This window comes from Serpula lacrymans (assembly GCF_000218685.1).
Source record: "Serpula lacrymans var. lacrymans S7.9 unplaced genomic scaffold SERLAscaffold_17, whole genome shotgun sequence".
Classification (NCBI taxonomy): domain Eukaryota; kingdom Fungi; phylum Basidiomycota; class Agaricomycetes; order Boletales; family Serpulaceae; genus Serpula; species Serpula lacrymans.
The window spans coordinates 58835-76069 of record NW_006763306.1 but is presented as its reverse complement, the minus strand read 5'-3'; the positions used below and the strand labels follow the sequence as shown (position 1 = coordinate 76069).

Below are 17235 nucleotides of genomic sequence, written 5' to 3'. Positions count from 1 at the left end.
AACCGTGCATGTGCTCCTGCAATGGTGCATCAGTAGTCTGTTCAGACTCAAGTAGTTTGGACAATATTTAGGGTTATCTCACCTGTGGTTACATTTCTATTGTATGTATGCTGATGGTATTTTAGTATTAATAGCTGTATTCTATTATATTGTAGAGCATTACACAGTACAAATACTAGAATGAATAGTGATACTTTTCATGTCCTCACTGTCCTAGAGTTATAATGTAGGAAGTTATGGTGTAGAACTCTAACCCAATACTTTTAACTAGCATCACTACTGTAAATAAATACTACACAGATCAGATGTAAAACTACAAGTCAAAGGACAAGGAAGATTTGGATGAGTTGAAAGTCAAATTGCTTTTGACTTTTGACTCATTGTGATAGTGGTGGTGGTGATGGTGCCCCATCACATTGATGTTATTTTGTTAGAACCCGCTTACACCATTGGAGGTTCCCCGGGTGGCTTCTACATACCTTCTCTTGCCAAACAAGACAGGCAATTGTAATAGCCTCTGCTAAAAATGGGGCATTTAGTTTGTCGCAAAGCATAAAAGCCTTGTAACGCACTGAGGCATTTTCCTATGAGAGAGTCTCAGCAATTTGAGAGGCTAGCGGGAAACATTACTTACCTGAGAAGTCCGTGCCTCTGGGCTGGCTCTATGTTGGTATGCATGCAAATGAAAGATCTGGATATTTGTTAGTATAAATAACACCAGAAGTGAGACTAGAGCACTTACAGACGTAGTTGCAATGCCTGCAATGAAGGTCACTGTCAGAACTGTGGCCTCTTCAGAGTAACGGAGCTGCGGAGTACAGGGGTGAAGTAACGGAATATGGGGGCAAGATGGGGAGTCGGCTTAGCTTGTGCGCTAGGCCCTTCCACGGACCTTGGTCCCTAGCTCGTTGGAAGTGGACGGAGGAGAAGTAGAGGATGAAAAGGAGCAGAGTAAAGATCCTTCTCCGAGGACTTAGAAAAGGATTGGTAAGAAGGCAAGGAAATCTAGTTGATATTTGAACTGCAGGAACGGGGTATAGAAGTCACAACTTATATACTGTCGGGGAAGCAGGAGATTGTAAGGAGTAAGGAGTAATGTAGGTACGGAGTTCCATGCGGACAATTATCTAGCAAGAGGAACATGTATGTGTGAGGTGTTACAATAACATAATTTTTGGACCTTCCCTTTAATTTTCAAACTCCTCTTTCTCATGTTGCGCTGCTTTCTTCTTATTTTAGCTACAAGTCTCTCACACAGTGGAGCTGGTCACACGGGCTGCACCCTCTGACATCATCAGCCACTGCTTTATCAACTATATAGTACATACGTACAAACAAACCTGTAACAGTATATAAACCCCAATAGATCAAGGAGACTCCTCAGCGAGTCCTCCTGTTGTATACCAACAAACTCTCTGCAGCTTGAGGGGTAACCACTCCCTCATCACTACCTTTATAGTGTGTACCTGTGTGCGCCAGAGTAACTAACTCTTGGTTGTTACATGAGGAGTGTATCATAAGGTCTAACTACGGATTCCATGAGGAATACTAGAACGTGCAAGGAGAATGTATGGCGGACTAGAAGTTTGGTGCAGGAGTATTGGAGTGGACAACCGGAGTACCATGTGGAAATGGAGCATAGAGTTATGCCGACCGGCAGACCACAAGGAACATAATCCCGAGTATACCAATGGTTTGGGGGTTTTGGACTCGGAGATGCCGGAGTTCTGTCTTCTGGTACGGATATGACAGCCACATTGATTTCCCTGGCATTACAGGGCATAGTGAGTGGCTGTCAGTTTAATAGCAGACTATAGATTTGGGCAGATCAGATCTATTGTGGTAGAAGACAGTAATAGGAATAGAACTCACTGAACAATCTGATCAATATTGATGGATTGACCTTTGGTGTTTGCAGCACAATTTAAACTTGGCTTGAAACTTGAACGGCCCAGGAGTAAGATATTGATAACCACAGTGTAATGATTGATTGGGCTCACTCATAATGAATTTGCCAATCTGCCGCATTTGCTGATCCTTAGTAATCCAGGTATGCCACATCTCAGATTTTTGCCACCTTGTCCCCTTTGCCACTTGGTCAGTGTAAGTATTTCATCTTCCCCACTGTCAATGATTTTTGCAAAATGGTTAAACATTGCACTTCCTTGAACAGATTCACCATCTCAAATTCCAAGGGACAACATTCTGTTGTAAAGCATCAGAAGGTCCAAATTGTAGCAACAACACACAGAACCAAATAGTACCAGTGAGCCTTAGTTTTTAGCAGCAAAATAATAGATATTTTCTCACTTGTGTAGGAGCTCTTGTTTCTGCAAGCCAAATACTGAAGGTCCAGATCAGACCTCTGATGCTCATCAAGTTACATCAGGTCTGTTGTGAATCTATCAAATTTGAGTTAAAGGCATTTGAGTTGACTCATTTGTCTCAAAGGCAATTAATCAACAGGGCGAGGTATAGAGGACATTAATAGTACAACAGATGTGTCGCCTCCTTTGGATGACTCTGGTGATCAGACTCCACTGGCTGCAGCAATATCACCTAGTGATGTGAACACTGGCATATCAAGCCTCTCTCTTTCTTTAGACAACTCCAGTATTCAAGTTCACCTAGCTGCTCTTTTGCCTACTATACCCTCATTGCCCAACTCCAATATTGCACAAGATACACTAGATACTTCTGGCAGACAATCCAGGTCTGCTCTTGAGATCCCCCTTCGACAAACAACCCCACAGTCTTGAACCAGTTAAGTAGTTTATCACCATCATGCATAAGTGTGAGACACTGACAACAATATAGGTCAATGTGACATGGCCCCTAGTGTCAAAGAACTCCAGAAGACTACTGATTACCTCAAGGCCAAAATACAAGATGCTCATCAAAGCACAGCTGTTGCTGAAAACCTCATATCTATATGGGCAGGACGTGTGTGATATTATTGGTGCCAACAATTGATGGAGGCTAAGGAACGGAAACTGTTAGTACTGCACATCCCAAACAGTGATACAATCTTTTGTGAATCCCAGGCTTGTCCTTGGGCTTCCTCTCCCACTTCAGTCAACCTATTTCCATGGCTTCTTAGGTTGATCAGTTACTGTTCAATGATATGCCTAATAAGAGGCCTTTATCCTGGGATTATCCCATAGGCAGGTAATCCATACAGGACTCCCTTGAGTTAAGGTCATCCAAGAACAATTTGAGAATCCTGGGACTCCAAAGTGGTGTCAGGGGTCCTAGTATTGATTTAAATTTTGAGATTTATATTGTTACAAGGTAGGACTATCCTAAGATGTTATTAAATTACTATACCCTGGATGTTCTTTGGGAGTACCTGTATGGTGTCCACAATACTCAATGAGACTATTATTTGTACTGCTGGTGTCTTAATAGTTTCCTAAAATATTCTTATTTGTACCTGGATGTTCTTTGAAAGTACCAGATAGTGTTCAGAATATCCAAAGAAACTAATATTGGTACAATTAGTGTCCCAATGGTCTTCTAAAATTTCTCAATTGTGCCCTGGATGTTTTTTTGGAGTACCTGTATGGTGTTCACAACATCCAATAAGACTATCCTGTTTCCCAATCTTACATAGGTATCCTTTAGAAGTACCTGTACACTGTCTGGAATATCCAATGAGACCACTGGGTATCCCCTGATGCTCCTATAGGATGTCGCTGCTGTACCTGGATATTCTTTACTCTTACCTACAATATATTCAGAAGATCCAATGAGACTACTATTCATACTGTTGGTGTCCCAATAGTCATACAAAATAGTTAGGTTTTACCTAGATATCCTTTGGGAGTACCACATAGTCTCTAGAGCATCCAATGTAACTACTTTGGGTATTACTTTTGTCCCACTGATACTCCTATAGGATGTCCTTTCAGAGTACCCATACCCACATGGTATTCAGAAGACCCAACAAAACTAATATTTGTACTGCAAGTATCCTGATAGTCTTAAAAAATATTCATATTGTATCTGGATATCCTTTGGGAGTACCAAATAGGGTTAAGAGCATCTAATATGACTACTTTGGGCATGGCTGGCTGGAAATGCAATGATGCGTTCTGCAAGGCGCTGAAACTTTGTCTTGATGCTGCAAGAGGTTGGGATTGTGTCCATCGTGTCATCCATTGCATCGTCCATCATTGAAAGTATCTGGGTGGCCCAAAAAGAGAGCAGTTTTTCCATGCACAATGTGTAACAACCCAGAGTTAGTTACTCTGGCGCACACAAGAACACACTATAAGGAAGATGTTGAGGGAGTGGTTACCCCTTAAGCTGCAGAGAGTTTGTTGGTATACAACAGGAGGACTCGCTGAGGAGTCTCCTGGATCTATTGGGGTATATATACTACTACAGGTTGTTTGTACATGTGTACTATACAGTTGATGAAGGCAGTGGCTGATGATGTCATAGGGTCTAGCCCGTATGGCCAGCTCTACTGCGTGAGAGAGTTAAGTCTAAAAGTAAAAGAAAGGCAACGCGGCGCGAGAAAGGGAAATGCCGCGTGGCACTTAAAGTATAAAGTTAAAGCGGAGAATAAAAAGGACAGGAGATGTCCGGAAATTGTGTTATCGTAACACAATGTGAGCATTTGGGTAAGCAAAACATACTACAATGTAGATTGATATTAGCAGGAATATACTGTAAGTGAAATTGAAGACTTACTTTAGTTCAACAGAATTGAACAGCCTGTCCGCATCTTTGAGAGACGTACAATCAAAGATTTTCTTGAGGAAAAGACCCGGGAAGGTAAGTGGGAGGGACTGGCATAGGCGCACAATGGTGGGGATGATTTGGGCATGGACAAGAGCACCAACACCTTATAAAAAGTGAGTAGCTGCTTGTTGGGGGTGGGAGAGGGGTGAGGAGGAGGACAGAGCGGCTCACCACCTGTTCCAGGGTCCCTCAGCACCTTTGCAACCTCCCATGGCTCTCTAGAGCCCACCCTACTCAATGTCCAATGCATGTTGAAGCCAACAATGAGGACAAGAGAGTAGATTGTTCCACCAGCAGCAATTTGCATGTACTTCCAGCCAGTCAAGATCCACTGGTAGAATGCATGCTCAGTGGGACATCCAGCAAGGCCCTTTACCTTTCCATCATAAAGGCCCTTGAGGTTTTGGTAAGGACCTGCAGCACTTAGCAGGCTCAAGTCCGTGTAAGTGTCAGGCAATAAATACGAAGCTATATAACAAGAACAGATGTCTGGTCAAGTCCCTTGAAGAGGGCAGTGAATCAGAGTACTGAAGTTGAAGAGTATCAGTATAGGTGCAAATCCAAACTAATATTGAAGTAAGGAATAATACATTGAGTATGTACTTCCTTATATAGTAAATAGTGATGGTCAGACCGAAAGAGGGAAGAGTTAAGAAAGTGGTCTGACCAGCCAACTAACCAATAAGAAAAAAAAAGCAAAAGTGGTCTGATCTATTGTATTTACTAATTGTGTGAGAAAGAGTATTGGTAAGAGATGTACAATTGGCTGTATCAGTAAGCCCATGAGAAGACGCTGTCGAAGATGAGAACTGCTGTTAGAAAACCACACACAAAACAAACTAACACACAATCCTCCCAGATTCCATGGAATTTGTTTATGGGCTTTGCCTCCTAGAACAGTGGGTGCTCTGGTTGTTCGTGGGGTGGTATGTATAACGATCCTTCAAAGTAAAACCAGAGATGTATGGGTGTGGGTTTTGAGGAGGAGGGATAGTTGAACTATAGAAGATAGGGGCTTTTTGAGATGAATATAGGATGAGCACTACCTTGCTAATCTTAGCACAAGGTAGGTTTGAGAACAACAAGATGATGAGGTTCCCAGTGATAGCAGGCTCCTGACGCACAAACTGTAGTGCTCAGAAGGACTCTAATTGAAAGGGATGACAATGACTTTCAAAAGTGACGAGTGACAATGACAGCAGTTAACAGTGGTAGCAGTGGGAATTGTTGTGACCACACTGGATCACAAGTAGCAGAGAGTAGTGAACTTGAGATTAGAGAAGAAGTCTGGATTGGAGTTCTTGTTGTTTTTACAAGGTAAAATACAGGGGTTTATATAGTAAAAGAAAGGGAGGCTATGCACAGTATAGCTGTGCAAAAAGAATGAAAAAAAACATGAAGAAAAGACTGTATGCTGATGAATCCTGCGTAGGTAGTACAGGATAAGATCATCAAAATAAGGAAAAGAAAGAGATAGAACAATGAATGCTGTGTAAGTAATGTCACAGGTTTGTACAGCCATTAAAATAAAGTCCAATAGCAGAAAGAGAGCAAGAAAATCATGATGTCATGTCATGGGAAGATGCAGTAAAAAAGGGCAAAGCCAAAAAAATATCAGTATCAACACAGTTCCTTTATAGTCAGTCAGGCATTCTAAAAAAATATGTGTCCATAAAAATGATTCAAAAATCAAAATTAATTGCACTGTAAATGAATGTTCTGCTGAAAAAAAAGAAACTGGAGCCACCGGTCCACCACCTAGTCCAAATCCGACAGTTCCATGGCCTTACCAATAGACTGGTTGTACTGGACCACCTGGTCAAACAAGGGAGGGAGGGGAGTAGTTCCAATTTGGAACAAGTGAGTCCCAGGTAGCGTGTGGTAGGTGTAGCTGTAGCAAAGATGATGGACAAAAGATAAGTGTACCCAAGTGAATGGGACAGCAATGAACATGGTTGACGCAAGGGGATGAACCTTCTCCAGCTCAAAAACTACCCACCCACGCTCCAACCAGGCAAGACAAGCAACCAATGTGTTGATGGTATATGATGGAAGATCAATGTCATGAAGATGGACCTTTTGCCCAATTTGGACCGGCGGCCAGGGCTTTGCTGATATCAGCAGCGGCACATGGTGGTCAACGGATTGGCAATGGAAACGGATAGAAAGTGGTGACATCAGATATGGTGGGGGAGCAAAGAAGATGAGGAGGAGGAGGGTGGAGGTGACAAGGAGGTGAACCAGAATAGGGATGCAGAAACTACCATTGGGTGAGAATAAAAAAGAGAGTAAGGGTCCCATGGTGGGACTGAGTAAAGAAAAAAAAGTAAGCGAGGGCGACGAAAGCGAGGGCGCAATGTGTAGCCAGTGGCGATGCGAAAATTTGCCAAAATGCCAAAATGCCAAAAGTACCGAATGGAAAAGCAAAGGTGAACGCGACTGGATTGCCTAATAGAGGTGGTACTGATCAGCCACAAGTTCGACAAAGGCAATATTAATTACTATTTCACGTGGCACTGTGCCTGTGTGGCGCAAAGGCGAGTCTTTTTGAATATTCGCTTCTTTCTTGACACCTGTCCATGCTACCAATCAACTTTGGTGCATGACACCGTGATCAGTTCTCTCAGGAGGTGGTCCATCATTGTCTGGAAGGTTGCCGGTGAGTTGGTAAGTCCAAAGAACATGACAAGGGGTTCAAACAGGCCGCAATTGGTCCTGAAAGCGGCCTTATGTTCGTCTCCTTCTTGGATTTGGACATTGTTGTATCCCCATTGTACATCTAGCTTTGTGAAGTAGTTGGCACCTTTGAGTTTATCAATGAGTTCTGATATGAGGGGGAGGGTGTAGCGATTCTTTATGGTAAGCTTGTTCAGCTTGTGATAGTCTTGGACAGGGCATAGCGAACCATCTTTTTTTTGGATAAAGAAGAATGGGGATGTGTAGGGTGACTTGGATACTTGGATTTGTCCACTCTTCAGATTCTCGTTGAGGAATTTGTCTAAATGGTGTTGTTCATCTCGGCTAAGAGGGTACATTTTGCAGTCAAGACCGTTAGCCTCGGGTACTAATTCAATGGCGTGGTCCCAAGGGCGTTTTGGGGGAAGTTTGTCAAATGATTCTTTGGTAAAGACGGGTTCAAATTCATGGTAGACTGGGGGGACAACGTCTCAGAAGGTGAGTTTTGACTTTGCCTTTTCGGAGGACTCAGCTATCTGTTGACTTTTAGTGGCAAAGGTGTTCAATTCTAACTGTGTTATCTCCATGATTCGAGTTTCAAGATTGACGGCTAAGATTTTATCCCCTTCTTCAGAATGATACTCCAAATCATCGGTAGGGAACGTAATCTTGTTGGCCCACCAATCAATTGAAGGATTGGTAAGTATTAACCAGTTGTGTCCCAGTAGTATGCGTGGCGAAAGTAGTGAAGCCACAATGACATCTATTAAATGTTCTTTCCCTTTCACATTAATGTGGATGGTGACATAGCATGTTACTTTCTGGGATCGACCATCGGCTCCTGCGGCGTCAAGAGGGATGGGGAGCGGTGTGGTGTTGAGGGTATACTTGTCAATCAGGCTTTGGTCAATAACTGAGTTGGTGCAGCCGGAGTTGATAAGAGTAGGTACAGTGAACATTTGTCTGTCGTCTGTGGTAGTCACTTGAGAAATGACATGGAGGCTGCATTTTGGCATGGGTCTGTGCGGTGAGGTATAAGCATGGATGTGTTCTACAATATTCTCTTCATCATGACTCTTTAGCATCTGTATTGCTTGCAGGGTGATATGCTTGTAATGGTCTTTATGCGCCCAATTTTGTAGTGGAGCCCTTGCTCTTTCTGGTTTCTGGTCTTTGATTCGTCTGGCCAGCCATTCCGGTGAATGTGGCTTTGCGTAGTTTTTGGTTACCGCACGTAGATGTTGATCAACCCGATTCATTGCAGTCGTTGGTAGTGTACAAGAGTTAGATACAACATTATGGGTCAGAGAGTCCGTGCTTACTCCTGACCATTTTGAAAATCCTTCGGAGGTGCTTCAATTTCTTTCAATGATGACGTAGTGGGAGTGTCTTTGGTTTCCTCCGTTTCCATATAACGTATTGCCACCTTTCTGTGTGGACAATTCCTAGAAATGTGGCCTTGCTTGCCGCAATCGTAACAAATAATGTTCGGGTTGGGCCAACATTGTCTCTGCGTGTTTGAACTCCCAATCTCCATAGGTACACCTGATCCTCCAAACATTCCTGCTGTGTTTGGATGGACTGCATCCTGGGGCGGCGGCCTCTGTGGTGGAGTATAATATGATTGTTGTTGGATATACTGTGGTCTTCGCATCTCTGTACACGGTACTGCTTGTTGATGCTGTGGTGGCGGGTATTTTTGATTCTGTTGATAACGTGGTTAATATTGTTGGTACTGAGGTGGCGACAGTCTCTGTTGTGGGGGTCTGTCTCTCCTCCTTTCCAGATTAAGTTCTTCATTTTGCTGCTCCCACTTCCTGGCTGCTACCTTCCATTCTGAGTATGTAGTGGGTAGGTTTTCCTGTTGCAAAATACAATCCCGAAGGAATTGAGAGAGGTTGCGGCGAAGGATACTGTGAATGAACAGATAACTTTCATGTGCATCTGGTGGCAACCCTGCTTCCATAAGTTTGGATTTGAGTCCTCCAAAGTAGGCATCAACCGTCATCTCTCTTTGCTTGTAGCTATGAAGAGTGATTTCTGCTTTCAACTTGAGATGGGGGTCCAGGAATTCATTATCTAATTCCTTGATAAACTCCGAGATAGTTCCCCAATTCCGTGGTGCAAATAAGTCTCCTAGCACTGTTGTTCTGTTGTTGAAATTTGCCTTCCAAGTGTGGCAGGCGTCATTGGCTTTATCAGACGAGATTCGAGATAGTGCAAAAAGGATTTTGGAGGAATTGGTTTGGAAACTTTTGGGATAAGCAAAAAAGTAGTTTGCTAATGCATTCTTCCAGTCAACATATGTTTCCTTTTTGCCAATGAATTCAAATGGAGGAGAAGCAAGGACGGCCTTGCTGCCTTGATTCAATTTGTTGGTCATTTTTGCTGCTAGATCAGGTTCAAGGTCTAGAGACTCTTGATCGAACCAGTTGTCAGGTTGGTTTTTGGGTAGTGGATTCTGAGGGGTGGAGGAAAGTCTTCCGGTCCTGCGGATTGATATAGATCGTCAGGTTCCAGGGCTTCAGCGGCAGCTCCTCAAGATTGTGGAGGAGGTGTTTCAGGAGTAACAAGAGGACAAGGTTCTCGATAAGGCTCCAGTGTTAACGAGTTAGATAACAAGTCTTAGATAACAAGTCTTAGATAACAAGTCTCTGTTTAATTAAAGTCTGGGTCAAATACAAAGTTAGTGGGAAAATCTCCTCCCTCTGCTTCCTGAGGTCTCCAGTATTCTATTCCTCCAGTAGACTCTTCACCTTCCGACTCTGTCCCTTTGTCTGATTTGCTTCCAATTATATCTTCCAACGAACTTCCCGTTTCTAATTCGATTTGCTCCGTGCAAGGTGCAAAAAGTTGCTCAACTGACGGGATGAGTGGTGTCTCTCGTCTTCGACCTTGGTAGGTGTACGAGTATTGCGAGTAGATACAACTTTGTGGACTGTGATTGACAATGGCCCAGAAGTTGCTTTGGATAACAGTAACGATGAAGTGTTTGGGGTAGTCTGATTGCTGATTAACAACGAACAGTGTGAGAATTTTTAAGACCCAGTAATACTTCTCAACATATTCTGAAATGTATCGGATATTGTCAATTTCGGTTGTGTAGTCTTCTCCGTCACAGAATTTCCTTTGTGCAGTTGCGATGAGCTGATCAAATTGAGCTAATCCAGTGACAACTCGTTGAATATGATCTTTGGTAGAAGGCGTAACAATGACGATAGAAGTACTATGTTGAAGACCAAAGTGTGGTCCAAATGCGTCAAGATCTTCGACTTGGGGGAGATAGAGAGTATGACGGAGTCATCTCAAATAATGGACAATAGAAAGATCGTTGAGGTGGTTGCTGATACAAAAGTACTGGATGGGTTGATAATGGACTGGAGAGGCAGAGTAGATGTCATAGTAGTTGTTACGATAACACAATTTTTGGACCTTCCCTTTACTTTTATTCTTCGCTTTAACCTTGTACTTTAGCTTTCACACATGGTGCCACGAGGCACTTCCCCCTTTTTTGGTTCTAACTCCTCTTTCTCACGCCGCATTGCCTTTCTTCTTATTTTGGACTCAACTCTCTCACACAGTGGAGCTGATCATGCGGGCTAGGCCCCATGACATCATCAGCCACTGTCTCTATCAACTGTATAGTACACATGTACAAATAACCCTGTAGTAGTATATATACCCCAATAGATCAAGGAGACTCCTCAGCGAGTCCTCCTGTTGTTAACCAACAAACTCTCTGCAGCCTAAGGGGTAACCACTCCCTCATCACCTTCCTTACAGTGTGTTTCTGTGTGCGCCAGAGTAACTAACTCTTGGTTGTTACAGTAGTCTTCAGTAAAAAATGAAGAAGGGATGTCATAGGTGGGTTCTCCATAGGGCCTCTTCCTTAGAACAATACCACAAAGCAAGGTGTGTTCAAAATCGTAGGGGAGGAGGCGGCTGGGTATGTCCGAAAATGAAAGAGGGCAAATACGATAAAGTTCGAGGAGAGAGGGAATATAGTCTTGTGAAATGAGATATAGGTTTTGTTCCTGTACGGTGGCTGCTCCTTTCAAAAGCTTAACCCTCTGAGTGTTCTTGTAACTCGAGCGTACTAGACTCTCGAAGTAGTTGCTCAACAGAATTTGTCCGTGCTGCAGGAATATGAAGATTAAAAGTTCTCTCCATGCCTTGTCTGAGACGTTGGTGTAACAACCAAGAGTTAGTTACTCTGTTGCACAACTGGAACAAACTATAAAGGTAGTGATGAGGGAGTGGTAACCCCTTAGGTAGGACCGAGTTAGTTGTGGGTATACAACAGAAGGACTCGCTGAGGAGTCTCCTGGATCTATTGGGTGTTTATACTACTACAGTTTGTTTGTACATATGTACTATACAGTTGATGGAGGCAGTGGCTGATGATGTTGTGGGCGCAGCCCGTGTGACCAGCTCCACTGCGTGGGATATTTGTAACTAAAATAAGAAAAAATGCAGTGTAGCACAAGAAAGAGGAGTTTGAACAAAAGGGAAAGTGCCGCATGGCACTGTGTGTGAAAACTACAGAAAAAGGTTAAAGAGGAGAATGAAAATAAGGGTCCGAAAATTGTATTATCCTAACAGTAGGAGTACCTCCTCGAGGCTCCTAGAATTTCTGCTACAGATGGCGGAATGGTAAAATATAGACCGGGTGAGAGCAAGAGCGTCGTTTATTTTGAGGATGATTTCCTCAATTGGATCAATTAGAGAAAACGAAGCAGAGGAGTATTGATAAAGCTCAGTGATCTGCTGGACCATTTCTTCTGCATCTGGGGTACGGGCTTTGGTAGGGATGGGGAGGACCGGGAGCAGCTTGTTGAGGGCTGCGAGGAAATTTCTCTGGTGTCTGTGGTCCGCTTCTGACACCCACTTTTCTGAGTGCTGTTGGGATGTAGACATGGTGAAGGTAAACAACATCGCTGACGAGCTTGGTCTGAAGATATTGGATGATGGCAAAGAGTGCGAGGAATTGGACAAGAGTGGTGATGGTAGATAAGATGTCCAGTTTGAGGGGACTGGACGGTGATAGGTGTGGTGGTATGGATAGTAAGAGGTCAATGGCGAGGGTGAGGAGAGGGATAGGGATGATGGAGGTACGAAGAAGGTGACGATGAGGGTTTTAGACCGGTGCAAAGGCAACAACAGTCTTTTTCAAGGTATAGCGGAATGGTCTTCCAAAGGATTGCTCTGGAAAAGGATTCAAAGGTGAGTTCAATATTCTATCAGGCAACGAATACGAAGCTATATAACAAGAACAGATGTCTGGTCAAGTCCCTTGAAGAGGGCAGTGAATCAGAGTACTGAGGTTGAAGAGTATTGGTATAAGCGCAAATCCAAACTAATATTGAACTAAGGAATAATACATCGAGTATGTACTTCCTTATATAGTGAATAGCGATGGTCAGACCAAAAGAGGGAAGAGTTAAGAAAGTGGTCTGATCTATTGTATCTACTAATCATGTGAGAAATAGTATTGGTAAAAGGTGTACGATCGGTTGTATCAGTAAGCCCATGAGAAGGCGCTAATCCATAGCCTACCTCGCTTATCTATATTCCTCCGAAGTATTACCAGACATAGCATTGGATCATTACTATGTAATCTGGATATCTTCTTGAGGATCTACAACAGTTCTCCTTCGTTGTAAATACGATAGGATGTGAGTATGAATGGAAAATAAAAGTAAAAAAAGATAAGAGTAATAGAATGCCGACCGTGATCTCTAGCCCAAGAGTGAGAGGAGTGACAGGGAACAAATTGGATAACCACGACATGATGGGAATGCAATAAGAAAAATTGATTCCTTACAGATTCCCGGAAACGGTTATCTCCAATAGGGAACTGCAATTCGCTAGCGAATTTACAAAAGAGTTATGCCGGATGCTGGGCATCAAACCTAAATTATCAAAGGTGTTCCATCCGCAGACTGATGGACAAACGGAGAGGCTCAATCAGGAATTGAAGCAATACCTCCGTATATTTATTAACAACAGGCAGACAGATTGGGCCAAGTGGCTAAAGATAGCCCAGTTCTCATACAATATCAAACAGTCGTCGGCTACAGAAAAAGCACCATTCGAGGTTACAAGATTGTACCTTCCTAGAATGGGTGTAGAACCTGGCAAAAGCAAGAACGAGGCTGCTGAGAACATGGCCAAGGACATGAAGTCTGCATTAGATGAAATGTGCAAGGCGCTATTCAAAACTGCAGAGCAGATGAAAGACAGGGCAGAGCGTAGACGCTCCAAGGCCCCTGACTACAAGGTCGGCGACCTGGTTTGGTTAGATACCAACCACTTAAAATTGAAAGGTCGGCAGTCTAGAAAACTGACCAAAAAGTGGATTGGTCCTTACCGGATTAAGGAAGTCAAACCCAACACAGTGGAGCTGGAACTCCCAAAATGAATGAGGGTAGTACCCACGGTCAATATTAGCCGTGTGAAACCCTACAAAGGACCGCTGCCAGGACAGCGCGTGGACCGGCCTGGACTGCTTGTAGTCACCCAGGAAGGTGAAGAAGAGTTCAAAGTTGAACGAGTGGTGGATGCATGCTTGAAGCATGGAAAATTAGAGTTCCTAGTCCTATGGAAGGGCTATGGAGACGAAGACAGAACATGGGAACCAGAAGCCCATCTGGACAATTCTCGCAATGCTGTTTGTGAATTTTATTCTAAGAATCCCTCAGCTCCAAGGAAGTTTAGAGGCATGGATTCGAACCTTTTTAATTCCATTTTTCAACCTGTGCCCGAAAATTTAACTACTACCTCTGATATTTGGTCTCACCTGGAAGTCAAGCCTTAAAAGTGGGGTAGTGTTACGATAACACAATTTTCAGACCTTTAAATTTCATTCTCCTCTTTAACTTTCTTCTATAGTTTTCACACACTGTGCCATGCAACACTTTCCTTTGTTCAAACTCCCCTTTTCTCGCGCTGCACTGCTTTTCTTTATTTATAGCTACAAAACTCTCACACAGTGGAGCTGGTCACATGGGCTGTGCCCCATGACATCATCAGCCACTGCTTCCATCAACTGTATAGTACATATGTACAAATAACCTGTAGTAATATAAATACCCAATAGATCCAGGAGACTCCTCAGCGAGTCCTCCTGTTGTTTACCCACAACTAACTCGGTCCTATCCTAAGGGTAACCACTCCCCTCACTACCTTTACGGCTTTGTCTGAGTTGTGCGCCAGAGTATACAAACTCTTGGTTGTTACAAAAGTATAGCAGAGTAAATAATTCAATTGAGAATAATGAAATTTCAATATATTATCATACAGAAAGATTGTCCAAAATCCCTAAGAGAAGGGCCATTATTATTAGTACTTTTCTTATACTGTGACCTGGAACTTTGTTGAGATTTCATGCAAAGGTATTCCTGGATCTGTAGGATCCAGGTTTCCATTTCGCAACTGAAGTCTTTTTCTTTCCAGGAGCTTTCATACCCTTTTTGGATAGAACCACGTGACTGGCTGTTGCTGAGATATAGTGTTGATGATAAGAACTGTTGTTAGAGAACCACACATAAAAACAAACTAACTAAACAATCCTCCCAGACTCCACAGAACTCGTGTATGGGCTTTGCCTCCTAGAACAGTGGAGTGGTCTGGTTGTTCGTGGGGTGGTATGTATAATAATCCTTCAAAATAAAACCCAGAGATGTATGGATGTGGGTTTTGAGGAGGAGTGATAGTTGGAAGATAGATGATAGGGGCTTTGGGACAAGTATAGACAAGTATTACCTTGCAAATTGCAGCACAAGGTAGGTTGGAGAATGACAATGTGACAAGGTTCCCAGTGATAGCAGGCCCCTGATGCACAGACTGTAACACTCAGAAGGCCTCTAAATAAAAGGGATAACAATGGCTTCAGAAGTGAAGAGTGGCAATAACAGCAATTGACAGTAGTAGCAGTGGGAAGTATTGTGACCACACTGTATCAAAGTAGCAGTGAGTAGTGAACATGAGATTGTGGAAAAAGTCTGGATTGGATTTTTATTTTACAAGGTAGAATACAGGGGTTTATATAGTAAAAGAAAGGTAGGCTATACATAGTATAGCTGTGCAAAAAGAATGTGAAAGAATGTGAAGGAAGGAATATATGCTGACAAATCCTGCATAAGTAGTACAAGACAAGATTGTCAAAATAAGGAAAAAAAAAGGGATAGGACAATAAATGCTGTGTAAGTAATGTCACAGGTTTGTACAGCCATAAAATAAAGTCCAATAGCAGAAAGAGAGCAAGAAAATCATGATGTCATGTTATGGGAAGATGCAGTAAAAAAAGGGCAAGGCAAAATAATATCAGTATCAACACAGTTCCCTTGTTGTTAGTCAGGAATTCTAAAAAAATATGTGTCCATAAAAATGATTCAAAGTTCAAAAATAATTGCACTACAAATGAATGTTCTGCTGAAAAAAAAGGAACTGAAGCCACCGGTCCACCACCTAGTCCAAATCCGACAGTTCCATGGCCTCACCAATGGTCTGGCTGTAATGAACCACCTGGTCAAACGAGGGAGGGAGAGGAGTAGTTCCAATCTGGAACAAATGTGTCCCAGGCAGCGTGTGATAAGTGTAGCTGTAGCGAAGACAATGGACAAAGGATAAATGTACTCAAGAAAATGGGACAGCAATGTACATGGGCAACACAAGGAGATGGACCTTTTCCAACTCAAAAACTACTCACCCATGTTCCAACCAGGCGAGATGAGCGACCAATGATTTGATAGTATTTGATGGAAGATCAATGTCATGAAGATGGACCTGTTGCCCAACTTGGACCGGCTGCCAGGGCTTTGCTGATATCAACAGTGGCATGTGGTGGTCAATGGATTGGCAATGGAAGTGGATAGAAAGCGGTGACATCAGGTGTGGTGGAGGGGAAAGGAAGACAAGTAGGAGAAGCAAAGAGGTGATGGAAAAGTGGATTAAGATGGGGATCCAGAAACGGCCGTTTGGTGAGAATAAAAAGGACAGTAAAGGGCCCATGGTGGGGCTAGGCAAATAAAGGGGAGTAAGGGAAACAACAAAAGCAAGGGCGCAATGCAATGTGTAGCTAGTAGCAACGCAAAAAATTGCCAAAATGCCAAAATGCAGAAAGTACCAAACAGAAAATTAACCACAAGTTCAAAAAGGCAGTATTGATTACTATTCCATGTGGCACAAAGGCGCACCCTTGGCAGCACTTTCAAGAGGCTCTTAGGTCTTACAGATGGGGTTTTTATGTTAGCGATAACCCATCTGAAAGACCACCCTCTCTGAAGAGGGTCCCCCTAAAATCCCAATATATTTTTTGTCCTCAAATTGTTGTTTCAAGGATTTACATAAATATATGTGGAGAATATCTCCATATTACTATGATCAATGTTACAATACACCAAATGTCTACCCTCTTTGTACACTCTTTGAGAGCCTCTGTGGGAGCCTCTTTCAGACCTCATTGTGAGCCTCCCCATAAATCCATTCCAGAAGAATGTCCCAAATATGGATATAAATTATCCCTTTAAGGCAGACTTCTATGCTATTGTAACCTCTCTGTGAGCCTCCCCATCACTGCATCAAAGAAGAGTCTCCCAAATAGGGATATGTACTGTCCTTTTATGGTAAGATTCCACACTACCACCCAAAACATATCTGCTTTTGGATATGCTGATATAACCCCTATTCCAAAGAAGTCTATTTCACTGCCGTACTCACTATTTCTCACGCTTGTCTATGGATTAGATGCGGCCCCAGCACACTGCCTGGTATTCTCATTGTATAAATGATCAATTCACCTTGGCAACA

General features: G+C 42.9%; 2 protein-coding genes across 2 annotated transcripts; one reads left to right on the top strand and one right to left on the bottom strand.

The window, feature by feature from the left end:
• Positions 1-2828: 2828 nt before the first annotated feature.
• On the top strand, positions 2829-3100 carry SERLADRAFT_443217 (uncharacterized protein; the record flags this gene model as incomplete). Its single annotated transcript, XM_007323831.1, has 2 exons — positions 2829-2943; positions 3045-3100. The coding sequence occupies 2 exons, from the start codon at positions 2829-2831 to the stop codon at positions 3098-3100; spliced, it is 171 nt and encodes a 56-aa protein (XP_007323893.1).
• A 6983-nt stretch (positions 3101-10083) lies between these two features.
• SERLADRAFT_443214 (uncharacterized protein) lies at positions 10084-12342 on the bottom strand (the record flags this gene model as incomplete). The annotated part of the gene is made up of 2 exons (XM_007323830.1): positions 10084-10697; positions 12066-12342. 2 exons carry the CDS (start codon positions 12340-12342, stop codon positions 10084-10086), a joined length of 891 nt encoding a protein of 296 aa, XP_007323892.1.
• Positions 12343-17235: the final 4893 nt, after the last annotated feature.